Genomic DNA, 18,448 nt, shown 5'->3' with positions numbered 1-18,448 from the left:
GCTGCTAAGTTGATTGGGAAGCAATAAACAGCATTGTGAGAAGATAGGGCACTTGTGAAAGAAAGTGGAAGTCTGTGCTAAATGACTATCAAATGAAAACTCAGAATTCCAGCCATGGAGAAAGACTCTAACTGTGGGTACAGTATCTTGAGGCAATCGGATATAAAAAAGTAATCTCACTAAAATGTCTACAGACTCTTCAAAACATTCTAATTTGTTTGGTTGTTTGGTTGTGGGGTTTTGTGACATGCACAATAAATATGGAAGTAAAAGGAAGTGTTTAGAATGGGTCTGTATGAATAGCACTGCCAGTTGGAAATAACAGGAGCATTCTGGAAGATCTTGGCTCAAGCCAAGGAAACATCCTGCACAGCTCATTTTCACTTAGAAAAAAAAAAAAAAAAAGAAAAGCAAATCACTTTTACCTCAGCTTTGTCAATTGCAAGCAGCCTGTAGTGAATAGAACTGCTCATTGTCATGCTGAAATATGGCAGTTTATGATCATTCAGTATCACACACAATTTAACATAGCTTTTGTTTATTTAATGAGATACTCAGCTCCCTCTACACGGAGATGACAAGAACAGCCAGTCTGAAAAACAGCATTTTATTGGCTCAAGAAACAGCATGGCCAGATTTGTGAAGCAATGTTCAAGAAGAGCTTTTTTTAAAAGTGAAGATACTGTAATGGCTTTCCAATAGACACACTATAAATGCTATATTTTATAATTTTTAATTTGATTATGGTGAACAAGAAGGAGGAATTTCAGGGAAAATGAAAGTGTTCTGATGCACAAGAGATTAGACACCATTCCTTTCAAGGGCTACATTCCTTCCTGTTTCTACAACCCAAAGAGGAAATTAATTTACTGATATGAAACTCCTCCCAAAGCCAAAGGATAATTTGACTTGAGGCAGGACTATGTATTCATAGAGATGCTCAAAGTTACTGCTATGATCAAAATTCATCACATTTGTACAGAACTGCAGAGTTAATGAGTCTCAACCCTTCTGCACCTGAGTTTCCTTGTTGATGATGCCTCCTCCTTGTCCTGTGTGTCTCAAACTGAAGCTTTTCAGAATCACTTACATCTTCAGTCCTGGCATGACAATGCAGAGAAATGCACCAGGTAGGTTTATTAGCTTCAGCACTGCACTGCTCTTCGTTTGCAATGCTTCTTTGCAGTTAAGGATTACAAGCAAGATGTCTAGGTAAAATGGACTGCAAAATATCCAAGAGAGAATAATTAAAAGGAAAAAAAAATAGCACGTATGCCAATTTTCAAGGCACAATGAGAAATTACAAAAGTTAAAACCAAAACAAGAGGAGGGAAGGCAAACAGCTGTTCAAGCAAAGAGAATAGTTGAAAATACGTGGGAAAGGCAGCAATGTTTACTTTCTACAGTATTAATTAACACAGTTTTAAAGCAAACAGAAAACTCTCTGAGACTGCTAGATGTTTGCTGGTTGCTTAGGTGCTGGTTTGAGTTTTCATTAACACACACAAACACAGGGAGGCTGGTTTTACCGGGGAATCTAGGTAACCAAATTCTAAATCTGGCCATTACAAGTCTCTAGACACAAATTTGTTCAGTTTTACAATTTTCACACTTAATGAGGCTGTGAAAAGTAAGTATAAATGCATGGACAGACAGTGTATTTGGTTAGCAGAACATACCCTGTCTCACAGAATTTGTATGCAGAATAGTAATGCACACTGGTTTAAGTCAAATGAATGGTTACAGATAGATAGCATTTTCATACATTCTGTACGCTCTCAAAAAGGGAATTTATTTCTACATCATCTAGCATAGCTTACTGCAGCAGCAGATCTTCAAAAATTGTTAATTGCATTCAAAAAATTATGTATATATTTGGTTGTCCAAGATAACGGACAAGCATGGCATTTAGCACTGTGTGCACCCTGTGTATGTTCTTACCAATATAAATAATTCCATTGTAACTAAACCAGAAGTTTTTAATAAGCCACTTTAGGCCTGGAGAATCATGAGGTTATGGGCTTGTAAGAGATGATGGAAGAGGAAGCAGATGAAATTAAACGCCGAGCAGTGTACAGAAGGTTTTACTACTAGAAGCAAGATTGCCCTTGCTGTAATGTTCAGAAATGCCTGAAACATACACCACCAAAGTGTCAGTATTAAAAAGTTTAGCATCCTGCAGTAAAAGCTTATCTAACTAGAGACACCTTGAACTAAGATTTACTAAATTAACTTTCTGTACTCATCTTTAAATTTGGTTCTGAAAAGGCCTTTATTTGATGAAAATTGTTTAGTGCCTAAAAAAACCCCTGCGTGTAAAACTTAAGTAGGCAGTGTGACTGGTTTCTTGGCTAGCCAGCAGCCAGCGTTGGCCCCCATCTGTTTGCAGCCTGTTATTTATTTATTGCAGTTCTTAGGAATTGATTTTACTCATGTGTGATCAGAAGTGCAGCTGTTAAGGGCCACAGTTCAAATCACTGCTCGGCTTGGTTTGAGTAAAACTAAAGTATCTTAACCGCAAGGACGTAAAATAAAAGTCATAGGTGCTGTTTAAGAGAGGCTTAACCTTCAGGAAAGTTACCCCATACGGGGCCCTGCCCGTTGCCTAGAGACCAGGGGCGGCCCCAGAGCGAGGCCCCAGGGGAGGGGTTCTCCTAACCCCGCCCTTAAAGCGGAATGGCCGCTGCGACCTGTCCGTCAGGCTGCGCGACGTGACGCACATCGCCACCGCCCGGGAAGGAGAGAGACGGCGCGGCCGTGGAGGCGTCGTCGCGCAGTGAGTGCGTCACGAGCATGTGCCGCCAGCCCATTGGCTGCGGCGGGGCTGGGCGGGGAGAGCCAGGCTGGGAAGGGGGTGGGGAGGGATGGCGGTGAGGTCGCGGGGCTGCGGCTAGGGGCGGGCGGGCGGGCGGGCGAGAGGGGACGGGGACGGAGCCCGAGCCCGAGCCCGAGCCCTCGGGCAGGTGGGTAACGGGAGGGCAGACGCCCGGGCGGGCAGGCAGCGCGGCCCCGGCGGCCCGGGGCGGCGGGAGAGCCCGTCCCATGTAGGTGGGGGTGGCGGGAGAGCCCACGCGCGCGGGGCGGGAGGGGGAGGGGGAGGGGGAGGGGGGAGGGAGGGGGGGAGAGTCCGTCCCCGCGTGCGGGGGCAGGCGGCGATGGCAGAGCCCGCTCCCGCGGGCGCTGCGGGCGTGGCCTCCCCGGCACCGCCTCTCGGCCCGGGGGACACCGTCCCCCGGGGGACACCGCCCCCCCGGAGGACGGCCCCGGGGCTGCGCCGCCCCGCCGCGGGGCTCTCCGCCTGGCCACAGCCCGTCAGCGGCCGGGCGGAGCCGGTCTGACAGCCCCGCGGGCTGTGGGGAGCCGCAGCGGGCACGGCGCTGTGCGGCCTCCCCGGGACCTCCCCCCGGCCCGCTGCTGCCGTGCAGGTCGGATCGTTCCTCTTGGAGAAACGCATCCCGGCCGATGTCGCTGCTTTTAATTAATGCTGTTGTTAATTACTTTTCTGTTGCTCTAGGGTTGCTGCTCGGGGACCCGCAGTTCCGGGGTGTAACTGTTTCCTGGTCTCCCGTTGAAATCTGACAGAGACATCTGATCGCATTTCCCGCAGGAGTCTGTGCTCCCATCCCTCTCCGCCACTCGGCTGAGCCGTAGCCCTTCGACATTGCACTTCACAGCCTGGCACCTTAATGGAAGCAGAAGTTGATGGTGGTCCGAGGTGATGTGTGGTCGAGGAGCAGGCATCTGGTTTTGTGTTGGTGAAGCTGTGAGGATGGCAGCCTTTGGCAGACTTTGTAGCTGGGATTTAAATTGTCTTTCCTCAAATAATTGATTTTGTCGTGTTAGAGTCTAAGCTGAAGTCTTTCAGGGCTTTAGCATTTAAGGATTATAATGTTTCAAAGTGATTTTTAAGTGTAGCCTGACATACTTTGTCAGGAGGAAGTCCTGTTGGGAAAAAAGTGTATGACTCCAGAATGAAGATTATTTTTAAGTTACTAGATTCTGAAAAAGAATTGATCATAACTCTTGCGATTTCAAGCTTAAAAATTTCAAACAGTACAATACAAATAGTTTACATATTTTGAGCAGTACGCATGCTGTATTTGGCTTGTGATTTGTAAGAGTTGCCACATTTAGGAAATCTATAACAGAATGAAATCCAAGCTTTTCTTTTAATATGTTTATCTTATATTGTGCTTGTTTTGCAGGTATTTGTGGGGGTAAAAGATTTGAGCTGCAGCTGAATAAAACAAGGGCTGAAAATTGAAGGATGGCAGCAAATCCTTCGGGACAAGGTAGGTTTTAATCTAAGTATTCAAAGGGAAATACTATGTGCAAAATATCACCACAACTGTAAGTTTATTTTATAGAAAGAGCAAAAAGGGGAAGAAGGGGTAGGAAGGTGGGGCCGAAAGCAGCAGAATGTGAGCAAGCCTGAGAGAAGACAAAAACATTAAATGGTTAAAAAAGACCATTGATGGCCGGGGAGCTCTGAATTACTGTGCTTTCCTTCATGCTCAGGTTATGAAGTACCTATGGTGCCTGTGGTGCTGTGGTTATTTACTGAAGCATATGTCGGACAGTGCTTAGCATTGAACATGACTTGCAGCTCTTGCGCTCTGTATCAGGAAGCAGACAGAAGTCTAATACATTAAATGTGGGGAGCAGAAAGACCTGCACAGCAGTAGCTGTCAAATAGAGATAGCAAGTGAGCAGGCATAGGAGGAAGAAGCACAGAATCACAGAATCAACTAGGTTGGAAAGGACCTTGAAGATCATGTAGTCCTACCATTAACGTAGCACTGACGGTTCCCAACTACACCATATCCCTAAGCGTTAACAGAATCACAGAAAAATAAATATTGTAATGCTAATGACGCCGAAGTGTTTCTTTGCATGATGACTCATTTGAATTTTATCTGTAAAATGGCTCAAGATGTGGAAGTGGTCCATCTGTCTAGCTGAGGCAGTGCATTAGAGGGAGCTGAGGGTCTGGGGCGGAAGTCACGGTAAATTGAAGGAGAGTCTTAAATCGCCCTCTAGAGGTGATATCTGGAAGTCTTAGTGGAACTGAGGCTTGTCTCCACTACGGAAATGCTCAGGAGAAAGAAGTTTCTCAGGTGTGACTCTTCACCTCCTGGTTATGAGAAATGAATTCAGTTTCCAGCAAACAAAGTCTTCTTCATGCACATTTGTGTGTCAGTGTCTGTATCTGGGGAAGCAGTCCCCCAAAGCTGGGTGTAATTCATTCTGAAGTGCTGATACTTTGGAGGGGTACCATATCACCTGTGTGGTTCTCTCCCCTTTCCCCACAGTGGCCCTCTGCTTTCAAAACAAATACAGAAGAAATGCGTTGGTCAAAAAGACAGATTTTACTTACCACTTGATGAAAAGAAGGTAGTGTTTGGAATGCTCATAGAGCTTTTCTGAGGTGTTGAGGGAGGAGAACTGCAGATTGCAGATGGTTCTCTGTTTGCAAATTTTAACTCCCGAGAAGGTTTTGGTATGTAATGATAAATATTCTTTTATTCTGTGAATACCAAGTCAGCATGCTTGTAAGGAACAGAATGTTGTTGTAGAGAGTTAAAAGCTGCTGTTTCTTAAATATGTGAATTTACTGAGAAGCAGAATGGGATTTTAGTGCCAGAATGCCTTTGCTTCCCTCCAGATTCCAGAGGCTTATAAGTGGGCCTTGGAATCTGCTTTTATACTTGGAGCTACTATTTAGAGACTCACAAAAGGAACTGTTTATCATATGAAAATTATTTGCACTAAGCAGGCAAAAAACACTATCAAGTTTAATCACCCAAGTGAGCCTATAAATAATACACCTAGGAAAATGAGAAAAGAACGGGTAAATGTGAGCAACAGTTCAAGGCCTCTGTATCTTTCTCTTGGCCAGACACAGTCTAGTAGTGAAAATGATTGAGAGCTGCATTTTCAGCTTGCTGCATAGAACACATATTGGTACTGTTCAAGCAATTCATTCTGTCGTTTCCCTTTTTTTGGACAAAAGAAATAGGGATTTACTGAAACATCCACTGGAAGGGTTATGAATGGTAGCACTTAGAACTGTAAGGATGAATGAAACATTAGCCTTCTACATAGGGCGATTGTGTGTCATTTTTTGTACCTAGCTGTTTCTTCCCTTTAATCAGTACTAGGTATTTTCCTAGGAGTTAATTGAGTTTTCTGTTAATTGCACACTTGGACTACAAAGGTTAAGATTCTGTGGGCTGAAATCCCTTTAATTCATTGGCCTCTTAGGAAAGCACTCTGATTAGAACTTCAAAGATGAGGAGCTGTGTATGAGTGCAGCAAAACCAAATAGGATTGAGTGAAAGCCTTACATCAGGCCATTAGTACCACATGGAACTGATTGCACGAGAGTGATTACAGCATTTAAAAGAAATGGAAAAGCTTTTAGCATGCCGTGTATTGTCCACAAGATGTGCTCATAGAGCAGAGTGGTACATTTTGGTAGGGGAGGTGAGGTGGCTGGAAATCAGCTTCCAAGTTACAGAAATTACTTTCAGGTGCTTGGTAATAGATTGCTTCTGCAGCAATACTTCACAGTACTTAACGCAGCATGCATTAAAAAGGCTGCTCTTGCAGTGCTTCTGGTTGTGCACAGGAAGGCCAGAGCATATGCTGCGTGTTACTAAATTGAACACTCCATGTGTGAGTTCTCTTGGAGGAAGCTCTTGGAGATGATAGAAATGTGACTGCTCAGGAAGGAACTGTGCTTTAGGTCCTCAAAGGTGGAAGAAATACAGGTCGTGCTTCAGACAGGACTGAAATTTTCAGAAAAGAAGAGTTCTGGTATGTTGGAAGAATTAAACTCTTGAAATAGTACAGAATTGTAAGCTTCAGGCTGTAGCCTGAAGGGTCTGCTGTCCTGGCAGTTGTTTATCCTTTTGGCTTAAAGGTATGTGAGCACGTTCACATAACTCAGTCTGAGCAATTAGATTTAGTATTCTGTTGAGCTTATACTAGATTTACTAGATTTAACTAGATTTAACACAGAATACTAGATTTAGTATTCTGTGTTAAAAAGGAAGATTTTGCTGTTCTGCATTGGATTATGTCATCATCTACAAACTTTGCTGCTCTGCATCCGCGTCTGGTCGGTATGCAGCCATAGTACTTGAGGGCTGTAGAGTATCTCTTCCCTGGAGAACTTTGTGACTATAAAGCAATAAATGACTTGCATTCATCTATGCATGTAATTGTTTTCTGGAGGGATAGGCAAAATACTTACATATCTTACAGTAATTCAAGTTAATTTACTGAATTACTAATATGCCTTTGTTTCATTGTCACACGACATATTTGAAAGCATATCCAAATGTAAATTGTTACTGAAAAGTATTGATATACAGCAGACTATTAGATGATGTTCTGTGATGCCAGTAGTCACAAGCCAAAAAGGAAATCAAAATAGTTACTCCATCCTTTTTCCCAAGCATTGTGTGTTTAATAAGGTCTTTAGAGTCTGCTTTTTAAGAGGTTGCTGCCTCACTTGAAGGCTACCATTTGTGAAAGCATGCACTTCAGTAAAGAAATTGTTGTGAAATGCTTTCTGAATTGAGCAGGCAGAACAGTGTGCAGTGACAGTGCTTTTCGTTGTACAGAGCTTAGAGTAGACATCTAGCTTTGAAACCATTTTTCCAAGTTTAAGTGTATCTTGAACACAAAAGTGCAGAGGGCTCTTATGCTGTTGCAGATCTATGGACAGATGATAAATAATGCATATTAGAAAAAAATTTACACATAACTGAATTTGAAGCAACCAGCAGATTTGGGGAAAAATATGAGATGAAAAGCAAGAACTTTAAAGTAGATAAAGGTAGTACTGGTTCTTGCCATGCGCAGTTAGCTAGTAGAAGTAACTGACATAGGTATCAGTGAGGTAGGGTGGTAGGATTAGATGTTAGGCTTAGGTTAAAGAGTGAGGCTTGCTCTGAGCTCTTTAAGATACCAGTATCTCTCATCAAGGCTTGAACTTTCTCTGATTTTCTGCCTTTCACATTGAAAATATCACACAATTACAGAATCGTCTAGGTTGGAAAAGACCTTGAAGGTCATCCAGTCCAACCATTAACCCAACATTGACAGTTCCCAACTACACCATACCCTTCAACGCTATGTTGACCCAACTCTTAAACACCTCCAGGGATGGGGACTCCACCACTGCCCTGGGCAGCCCATTCCAACACCCAACAACCCCTTCTGTAAAGAAATGCTTCCTAATATCCAGTCTCAACCTTCCCTGATGCAATTTGAGGCCATTCCCTCTTGTCCTATTGCTTACTACTTGGTTAAAGAGACTCATCCCCAGTTCTCTGCAAGTAAATTTCTCTGAAATATCAGTGCAAGTAAACGTTTAGTTCCTGCACAGAGCACATAATACAGTGCTTGATGTCAGAAATAGAGGTGTCAGAAAGAAGAGTTTTAAAATTTAAGTGCCCTGAATCTGCTACCTTAGAGAGTAATCAGAGGATCCAAGTGCTCAGTTTGACATCTGACACTGCCATTAATCTGTTTAGCTGCCTCAGATGGGTTATTTTGTGTTAGGACTCTTGTGTCTGCAAAGCAGAGAAGAATATTAAAGAACTGCAATATTCATGAACTGTTCAAACTCAAAATAGTGCAACTCAGCCTAGTTAATGGAAGTCTAAACTTTAAACTCTATTAAGAACTTCCTGTGTTTGATAAGCTACACTTCCTTTCACAGATGAGAATCTGGTCTGTGCTAAGGATGGCTTGTTTTTGTATGTCTGCATTTTTTGTACAAGAAAGCAGAACAGACATACCAAATCTACAGATGGAAAAATTACTTCCTTTATAACTGAAGTAGGAAACTTCTCCATCTGTTTCAAGTTAGTCTTTATGGAAACACTTTGGTGTCCTGGGCAGGAAAGGATCTAAATGGAAGTCTCGTTTATGTATTGCCAGATATGAATTATTTTGTAACGATGCCAAGTTTTCTTTCTAAAATGTATTTCTCATGTCCCACCCCCTTCATCATTAGCTTTTAAATGAACAGGTTTTAGCTTGCATTTTAAAAAATTTTAAAATACCTTTAGGAACTTCACATTGCTCATCTGAGGAGCACTAATGTGTATGTGTTGGATATCCTCCTTCATTTTCTCAAGTAGGCTTTTTTCTATTACCATTAACAAATTTGTTTAAATTACTTTTTCAGTACAGCAGGTTGTTGATGGATGCTGTCTGAATTCTAGAGCAAGATACTTTTTTAAAAAAAAAAAAAAAACAACAACCAAATATTTCTTAGTAGAGGAATAAGAAAAGGAAAAAAAAATACTTGGGCTTTTGAATCCCTCTAAAGTTTCTGCCATAAGATACTATAGCAAGACTCATACTAAAATCGAAGACAGTGATAATCTTGCACCGTTGCTGATCACAGGTTAAAAACAGCATTTAAAAGTATATTCTTACATGTCTCAAGCCTTTCTGAATGATACCATCTGCTTCATGATAAATGTAAGCACATTTAGTCTTTATTTTTTAGCTGACGGCAACTTATATTCAAAAGCAGTCTCTCTTTTCTTGCCTCAATCACCATATCATCTGAATTCCAAGCATGCATTTAGATTTATGCAGTTTGGGATAAACAAGCACTAGCAGAAGGCTGCTGAGTAATATGTCAGGCATTAAGCTTTTTTGGCTGAAAACTGTATAGAATGACCATACAGACATGATCACGTTAGCTCAGCCCCTCTTAGAGGTACTTCAGTCATGCTATTACAGCACTGTTTCCAGAATTTACAAGAAAGTAAAGTCTGGGCTAGCAACTCAGAAATGTTGAGTCTTAGCTTATTAGTGAGATCTCTCAGCCTTTGTATCTCTTAGAGCACACATCCACCCATGTTTTAATGTTTCAAACCCATTGCACGTGCAGGTGTTAAAAAAAAAAAAAAAAAAAGATAGTGTACAATACCTAAAGAGCAGAGAAACACTGAGAATTTGGATCACACTTAGCAAAACACAGTTTAAGTGGAACTAATGCCATGTGTGAAGGAGAGATTAACTGACAGGAAAATAGCAATTATTTAATTTTAAAAATCTTAATGGGTGTAAGGATGATTATGGGTGATTTTTGCATAAAACCACAGTAAAATGTAATCTCTTTTCGAGAATTCTGAGAAACTGAGGTTCAGACATGTGTATGTTCAGCATAGTAAAAGAAAAAGGTGAGGGTTTGATAGCAAGGCAATATGGATGCAAATTATTATTTAGAATTGAAGGCTTCTACCTGATAATTGTCTCCTTCATTGAACCATGCTGATGAAAGGAATTGGATTATGTAATTGAGCAGCAGCAGCTGCAGATCTCTCAAAGGGAATGAACTTCGAGTGCAGCTACTGAAAATAAATTTGAAATCATTTTACCTTGACATGCTAATACTTCCCTGAAGAGTCACTGTGTCTGGCCTTCCTAGTAGTTTGTAGGCTACCATTTTTTAGTAGTGTTACCGAAACAGCACTCTGGATGGGGGCAAGGGCACAACAGGCAGCGATTTCCAATAGGAATTACTTTGTGTATGGAGGAATTAAAGAAGATAAGTTGAGTTTTACACATTTTTTTTTTTAATGATAGCGTAGTGGCTTTATATTTATAGAATAGCAGCAAATTAGAGATTAAAAAAGTGTATCTTCTTGACATGAGGTGTGTCCTTAGTGACACAGAGGCCTGTAGAAGTCAGCTCTGTAGTCATTGTCTTCACTTGTGTTGTACAGGGATACAGGGACACAGCAGGGACTTGCGTATCTGGTTTATTTGGTGGCTGTAATGAGATCCTTTGCCATATGAGTCCTGTGTAAGTACAGCAGTTTTGCCACTCTTTCATTTAGAAGGCAACTTTGGAAATACGCAAATGACAACTATTTCAGGCATTTTCTGAATTCCCAGAGTTACTCTACTTCCTGACACCTTCTCTAGGTCCCTTTGGGAGAATGTTGTACGAAGAAAATCAAGGCTATGTTCTTGTATTCTGTCTGGACAGTTTAATTTTGTTCCTCTAGTCCATCGTTGTGGTCATACTTGGAATAAGGGTAGTGTGTGTATGTAAGGACATTAGTATATTAAAACAAAAGCTTTCTGCATAAATTGAATAAAAGTTTGTAAATTTTCATATAAGCACATATGCAAGCTTAGTGGTCGTCTTATTCCTATCTGTTACCTATGCAAAACTTGCATTGTAGTGTGAATTCACTGGTGTGAGAAACTAGGCCCTATGAGTATAATGCTCTATTATTATCATTGAGCTGTATATTCATTTTGTTAATTTTAAACTAGAACCTGGTAACTTTACTTTTTCTGAAAGGCAAGTACTTGATCATGTGCCTTGTTTATAGCTCCATTGCTGACTTGGGAAGGGTCAGGATCTAACTTGAGATAGAAACCTGTATTTTAAAATGTATTAATATGTATGATAGCTTAAGGAAGATATTTCATGTCGTAAAATGAGAAAAGGAAAAATGAAACCTATTTATTAATAGCCTTTCAGATGGTTGCAAAACTTTGTAGATTAGTGTATTCATCATAATGTCATATTGTACAGAGTCTTTTAATTCCACAAGATTAGAGTTGGGCCACAGAAATCAAGTAAATCTCTCTAATATTTTTCTGTCATTCCCACCAGGTTTCCAGAATAAAAATAGGGTTGCAATCCTGGCAGAACTAGACAAGGAGAAGAGAAAGTTACTTATGCAAAACCAGTCTTCCACAAATCACCCTGGAGCCAGGTATTTTATGTTCTTAGACCTGTTTGGACATCACTGATTACATCAAAGGAAAAAAAAACAGCAAGTGAGGTGTAAACTTACATAAACACTTACCAGAAGTGTTTTCTGATCATCATCCATAACCAGTCAGAGAGACCTTGCACTTTAGGAACATACAAGTATTTTAAATTGTTTATAGGCCCTGAATTTTGGCTTACATAATTTTCATCTGAGAAGAGGAGAAGCAGATAATGCTTACTCAACTTTTTTAGTCTACCTTAAAGAAGTACGAGGGAGCAGGTACTGAGGAAGCTAATTAATAAGCTAAAATGCTGTAAGGCATGGAAATAGTAGAGCGTTAGGTTGAGGTTACTTTGTGTTTAGAGAAGAACAGTTAGGGCAGGAATGAGTTATCCTTGAAATTCCCTGTGTGCAAGACAAAGCCAGTTTATGTACTGCAGATCTTGTAAAAAGATGCTGTGTTGTAAGGATGATTCTACATGGTAAGGTATGAGTTTAAGAGCTGTCACTGGGATTTCTCCCATTTAAGACAAAAACATGAGATTGTTGTCATAAATCAGTAACTAGAAAATCACACTCTGGTTTACATGGAGAAATTGTGTTGAACTTCTGCGTAATCATGAAGTGACTGCAGTGCCATATTCTAGACACAGCATGTTACACGCAGTGTCGTGTAGATAGAGAGTAAAATGCTCTGAATACAGTCTGGGTGCTGCCTGCGTCTTTCTTCAAGGAGATGCTAGGTCACGTTTAACCTCTTCACACTGTCAAAAAGCATGCAGGATATTTGAAATCATCTGAGTTAGATCTCTGAGTTAGAACTCTCTATACAGTTATTATTCAAGCAAAATTACTGATTAGAGAAAAGAATAGAAATATAGTTATGTACAACCCCTGACTTAATGGCAACAGTGTTTCCATACTTAACTGCAAGTCTGGCAGAGCTTCAGGGTGTGCTTTTTTTGCTTTTTTTCTTTAAGGAAAAATAACATTGCTAATGAGCAGAATTAGAATTTACTAATTTTGAAGGTGGGGATGGGGAGGAACCTACAAAGCAGCAGTCAGAGCCTGCTTTGGCATGGTGGGCTAGTGTAATTTTTGAGAAGCAGACAGTTCTGTGGCAGGGATGTTGTGCCAAAGCTTTTGAGCCACAGAGTTTTCAGAAATGAGACCACAGAAATTCTACGAATGACAGGAAGGAGTTTGATGTACCTAAAGCACAGTAGTGGCATGGCCAGCATAAGGGTCAACAAGTTAATTGATTTCTGGCCTTGGCATATGGGAATCCTCTATCCAAGAACATAAGAACTCCCTTGAAAAATGTCAGCTTATGATGAAGCTGTAAGATTATCTACAGAAATCATATTGAAAAGTTATAGAGTACAAAGTTGACGTAAAATAAATACCTTCAAAATAACTGCAAATGTTATGTTTTAAATAAACTGTGTGGTACTTTTCTCCAGCAGTGAAGCTTATCTTGATATTTGTCATAAAATCTGCTCAGAGGATTGTTACTTAGCTTTCATTATGCATTTAGAAGTAGATTTGGCTAAAGGTCTTTTCATGAGTGTGGCTGCTTTTGAAAAACTGATTACTAAACCAGCTGTTGACATTGAAGCTGCTAGGAAAGGTCAGTTGATGAATTTGCTTGGATCTCTTGTTGTCCTTCATACTTTTGTCTCTGTGACTCAGGAGAGCTGGGCTTTCAGTACCAGTCTTCAGAGCCAGTGTCAGAGGTAGCTGTGAATTGTCTTGTGATACAGCTCTAATGGCAGTCCTCGCTGATTTCTATCTGGAGGATGGCTGACTATGTTACTTTAATATACAGTTGGGGGAGAAAAAAGTTTGCTTTTTATGTCTTCCTTTTTATGTCTTTCTTTTTTGGTTAACAAGGTGGACAAATCTTAAGATACAAAAGCCAATAAAACCTATTGAGAATTTTAATTTGAAACCTAATGTATGGTGCACTGAGATAGATAAGCAAAATCAATTTTAGGTACTCTAAGCTATCATCAGAGGATCATTATTTCAGTTACATAAGTATGAAGCTCCTTTACCATAAGCACTGATCTGCTGACCAGCTGCTGAAGAACTAGTCTTAGTCAGAAGACTTCAGAGCTCTTGTTAGTGCTTCTGTTTATCACAGTTGTTTAGAACAGTCACTGACTGACTGAGTAAAGGTGAAAACACAAAGCTGCTGTTTTAAAAATTGCTGACATTGCCTAACGTTGCACCCCAGTGGTTCTACTGACTTCAGTGGCACTCCACCCATGAGTGAAATTCACAACAGTCTTCAGAGCTGTGACTCTTCTGGGTTTACTTTGACATCAGGTGTTTGTACTAGGTCAAATGATACAGGTCACTCAATTTTCCTGTTCTCTCATGTTAAAAAATAGTAATTCCAACCAATAGTTAACAATTGTCAAGCTGTGAGCCAAATAAATTGTGAGCTGTGGAAGTCATGGAATCTATGAGTAGAACGGCAAGGACACATATTTTTCTGCAGTATGTATCTTACTGTCTTCTTTTTTGCAGCATTGCACTTGCAAGATCACCGCTTAACAAGGATTTCCGTGATCATGCTGAGCAACAGCACATTGCAGCACAGCAGAAGGCTGCACTGCAGGTAGGCTGATATAGTCAGGTAGAGCTTCACTTGGCTCTGTTTTAGATGTGCATCCCTTCAGAGAGCAGGCCTGCACCTAAAGAGAATGAAAAGCCCCTTTTAGATGTTAGGTTTCATACATTTCTGTATTTGTTGCAGATGAAGTTTCTTCTGTTATGATGAAAACTTAAATCTATCAGTTCATTCTCCCTGAATATGGTTGTAAGAATGTAGCCTACAATATCATCATAGCTGTTCTGTACATCTCAGTCAAGTCAGTTTTATCATGCTTCTGAATGTCTCATGAAGTGTAGGAAGAACTAGCCACATGACCTTTTTTGGTTGAATCTGAGTAGATTCCAGTACCCTGCAGTCACTAGTGACAGGGGTAAAAGATTTGGAAAACTTACTTGTACATTTACAGTCTTCTATTTGCTGCTATTCTGCTTATGTCAGGTAGAGGTTGACTTTGGTGTTGAAAATGGAAATTGAGCAGGAGAGCCAATACATGGCCACCTGCCTTTCTGGCACTCCAGGCAGCGTAGTTTGGGAGAGGGCACAGGAATGGGAAAAATGTTGAGATACAAATTAGAAACCTTGTTCACATACATACCCTGTGCCTTCTTGTGTTCCTGTTAACCAGTAAGGGCCCCAGATTGCTTCTCCTAAAGTGAATGGAAGCAGAAATGAGCTCTGGGTGGTGTCCTGTGTTGATCACAGAACATTGTAGGCTGGAAGGATCCTCTGGAGGTTTCCTGCTCAAAGTATGACTAACAGCAGTGCTGTATCACATTGTTCAGGACATGGTCCAATCGACTTTCCAAGTTTTGCAGGGATGGACTTCTCACAGCCTTTCTTGGCTCTGAGTCTAGCTCTTTCCTCTATATCCTGTCACCAGATATCTGAAAACAGCTAAGATCTCACCTCAGCTTTCTCTTCTTACAAGAAGCTCAGTCCTCTCACCATCCCCTTGGATGTTGAGAGCTCCAGCCCAGCCCCCAGCTGTTTCTTTTGGGTCCCTGTTGCACTCCCTCCAGTTTGTATCTTTAAACTAAACATAGTATCACAAATGCAGCCTCCTGGGCAGCTTCCTTTGGCCCAACTGGTGATGCAGCCCACTGTGCTGGTAGCCTTTATCGGTGCAGGGGCGCAGTGCCGGCCCTTGCTAAATTTGATGTTCACCAGGGCTTTTCTGTAGTGGTGGAAGGAAGGACTCTGCAGGCCATCTAGCTTACTGGAGTCCAGTCTTTGAACTGGGAAGGTCTGCATAGGATTTTACAAACGCTGTCCAGAGCCATAAGCAGCAGCTGCCCTCCTTGGGTAAAGAAGCATATAGACATCACATGAGCAGGAGCCTGGTGTTCCATGTTGTACAGGAATGTGTCTGGTCATGTGTCATTGGTACCTGCAGCCCTGGATTGTGTGGCACTGCTGATGCACACTTCTGGCAGCATATGTGGCAGCTGTCCCAGACCAAGACCTGTGAGTTGGTTATAGATGGGAATTGAAGCCTGGGATCTAGGCAGAGGAGAGCAATCAGGAGTCCATTTACCATGCTCCCCACCTTCATGGGATTTGCCAAAAAAGGAGCAGCAGGGAATGGCCAAGTTAATTCCCTTGATGGACCCTGTTCAGATGTGGCTGATCTAAAATGCTGGTTTTGAATTTGACTGTCAGAGTTGAGGAGCAGTCTGGAGAAATAAATAATTAATGCTGCAGAAGCTGTAAAGTTCTAAATTACATCAGTGCTGCAGGGTGTTATGCTTTAACACATATTTTTCTCTTTTCAGCATGCACATGCACATTCCTCAGGATACTTCATAACTCAAGACTCTGCATTTGGAAATCTTATTCTTCCTGTCTTACCTCGACTTGAGGCAGAATGAGGAATGTTTTTTCTCAGAACTGCAAGGTCTGATTTTTGTCCACAGCGGGAACTGTCTGACCTTTTAATTTCTTTACTTATTTTAAAACCTTTTCTGGATTGCCATTCGGGAGCTCTAATGATGAAAAAGCAATGTTGAACAGCAATTTTTTTCCTGTATTTCTGTTCCTCTGTCAGGTCAAAGTCAGAGGTAAGACTTCCTTGGTGTGTGAAGTGCATAGCGTTTGCTCTTCCCCGTTTCTGTGCTTCCTTTAAAAAGATGTCCAAACCAGAATCATCAAGAGATGCACACTCTGTCAGCATTTGTGTTTCTTTTTATTGTGCACAGGTACTATATTTGACTTTGATGAAAGATGGAAGTTACTTTTGTCCATCAAAATGGACATGAATTTATCAAATGTATCAGTCTTCATTTTTTTCTTTTTTGTATACAGGAACATTGCTAGTATACTGTTTGCTGTTGTAGTATCATCTGGTCTCAAGTCCTTAGATATAGTGTGCCTGCCTCTTATTTCATTTTGTGAAATACAAAAGTGAATTGAAGTGGGGAAAAAGCAATTGTTTCAAAGCCTTTTAACATATGAAATAAAAGAAGTCTTCTAAGTTGTCTGGACATTTCAAATGGAAAGTGTTGTCTTCAAGGACAATTCAGTTTAAAAGGTCATATTTTTCTAGTCAAGGCTTTTTCAATACTTTGTTTCATTCATGTCTTTTTTCTTGCTGTTTATATGTGTGGTAACCAATTCCAACTCTATGCTAAGAGACAATATGTTGATCTTAAGGTAAATTATTTTATTTTGGAATTACGGCATACTACCAGGATAAAGTAATTTAGAGTGAAAAATAATACTTACATAGACATTCTCTTACCTCAACAGTTTTACTAATACAATTATACTTGTACATTGGTTGCTTTGTGTATGGATGCAAGTTTTAGAAAACAAAAAGAACAAGAGAACTTAAGTGAGAACTAGAAATCAGAAAGCACATGCTAAACTGGTGCCCATTTGAAGCAGTTCTGTCCTTTGCAGAAACATAGCTATCCTGTGAAGTTTCCAGGGTTTTAGTCTACAGGTTTCCTTAGTGACATGTGGGGTATCCTGTTCCCATTCCCCTTGCAGGAGATTGCCTGAATCCAGTAAGCACCGCTGAACATAAGCACTGGTTAACAATTGAATTCCTCATGAGTACGGAGGGAGGGCCAAGAGATCAGTTGCAAGTATGAGGAAAACGCCACTGCTTTCATATTCCTCAGTTGAGTACAGACCCTTGCAGAAGCTGTAGCATATTGAAACATCTTCAAGAAGGAGAATCTTGTGGAGGAGGCCTGACAGAGCTTGAAGATGTACAATTGTAACATCAACATATTGTGTGCTTTTTTTGAGGGGTTTGATGTGGTGAGTCACTGGAACGATAGTTTTTGTGGACAGTGGAGAAAGGAGTACTGTCAGTTCTGTTTTCAGTGATTGGCTCTGTGTAGCTTTTTAATTACCAAGAGTAACTTCACCGTGAAGCTGTCCTGACTACTCATTCTACAGTGTGAGCTGAGCATCTTAGATTCTTTGAAGAAAAGGATCTGCAAACCTTTGTGTGCAGAAGAGGCAGCTATGAATCAGTCCAAGCTTGGAAGCATACAAAAGCAAAGAAGGTAAGGCAGGAAGTTAATTTTCGTTGAATTTAAAAAGCAGGCTGGGCATTTTAAAGTTAAACAAGCTTTTTTTTCTTGAGAAAAGTGGCAAGAGAATGTCTGCTTTCTCTAGAAACAGACCCTCTGTACTAACAAATTGAACTATAGAATATCTGTGTGTTGCTGCACAGACTATATATGATCCAGGCAATGAAACAGTAAAGATCCTTCTTTGGAAAGCTATAGTTGCTTCACTGAAGGAGTTTAACTTTCTGGCTGTGTTGTTTCCATCTTGAGTGTTGAAAGATCTGCTTTTGGAAAGCCTGGGCCTGAGCTCAAAGGTGGAGGTATTTAAAAGTGGGGAAGAATTGACACAGCCGTTGTAATTTTTTTAAGTTGTTATGCCTCAGATTTTTCTGTGTAATCATGAGGGACTTGGTGATATATGTAGATACGATTAACTGTCAAAGATACAAATGTTGTATATGGAAGCTTCTATCTTAAAACCACAGACTGTAGCAGTTGGTGTCAGTTACATCAATTTGTCTTGCCACTCTTAGTTT

At 40.9% G+C, this 18,448-nt stretch overlaps 1 protein-coding gene across 2 annotated transcripts; it reads left to right on the top strand.

The window, feature by feature from the left end:
• The first annotated feature begins 2,862 nt into the window (after window positions 1–2,862).
• INIP (INTS3 and NABP interacting protein) lies at window positions 2,863–16,871 on the top strand. Of its 2 annotated transcripts, none has more exons than XM_074932510.1 (6): window positions 2,863–2,963; window positions 3,515–3,715; window positions 4,206–4,292; window positions 11,666–11,768; window positions 14,304–14,394; window positions 16,164–16,871. In XM_074932510.1, the coding sequence occupies exons 3-6, from the start codon at window positions 4,268–4,270 to the stop codon at window positions 16,257–16,259; spliced, it is 315 nt and encodes a 104-aa protein (XP_074788611.1). In that variant the 5' UTR covers window positions 2,863–2,963; window positions 3,515–3,715; window positions 4,206–4,267; the 3' UTR covers window positions 16,260–16,871. The 2 variants fall into 2 exon arrangements, with proteins under 2 accessions (XP_074788611.1, XP_074788612.1); XM_074932511.1 differs by lacking the exon at window positions 2,863–2,963 and adding an exon at window positions 3,258–3,425.
• The last annotated feature ends 1,577 nt before the right edge of the window (window positions 16,872–18,448 follow it).

This window comes from Athene noctua, chromosome Z, assembly GCF_965140245.1.
Source record: "Athene noctua chromosome Z, bAthNoc1.hap1.1, whole genome shotgun sequence".
NCBI lineage: Eukaryota > Metazoa > Chordata > Aves > Strigiformes > Strigidae > Athene > Athene noctua.
The sequence above is the reverse complement of the archived record's forward strand: the minus strand, read 5'-3'. Positions and strand labels throughout refer to the sequence as shown.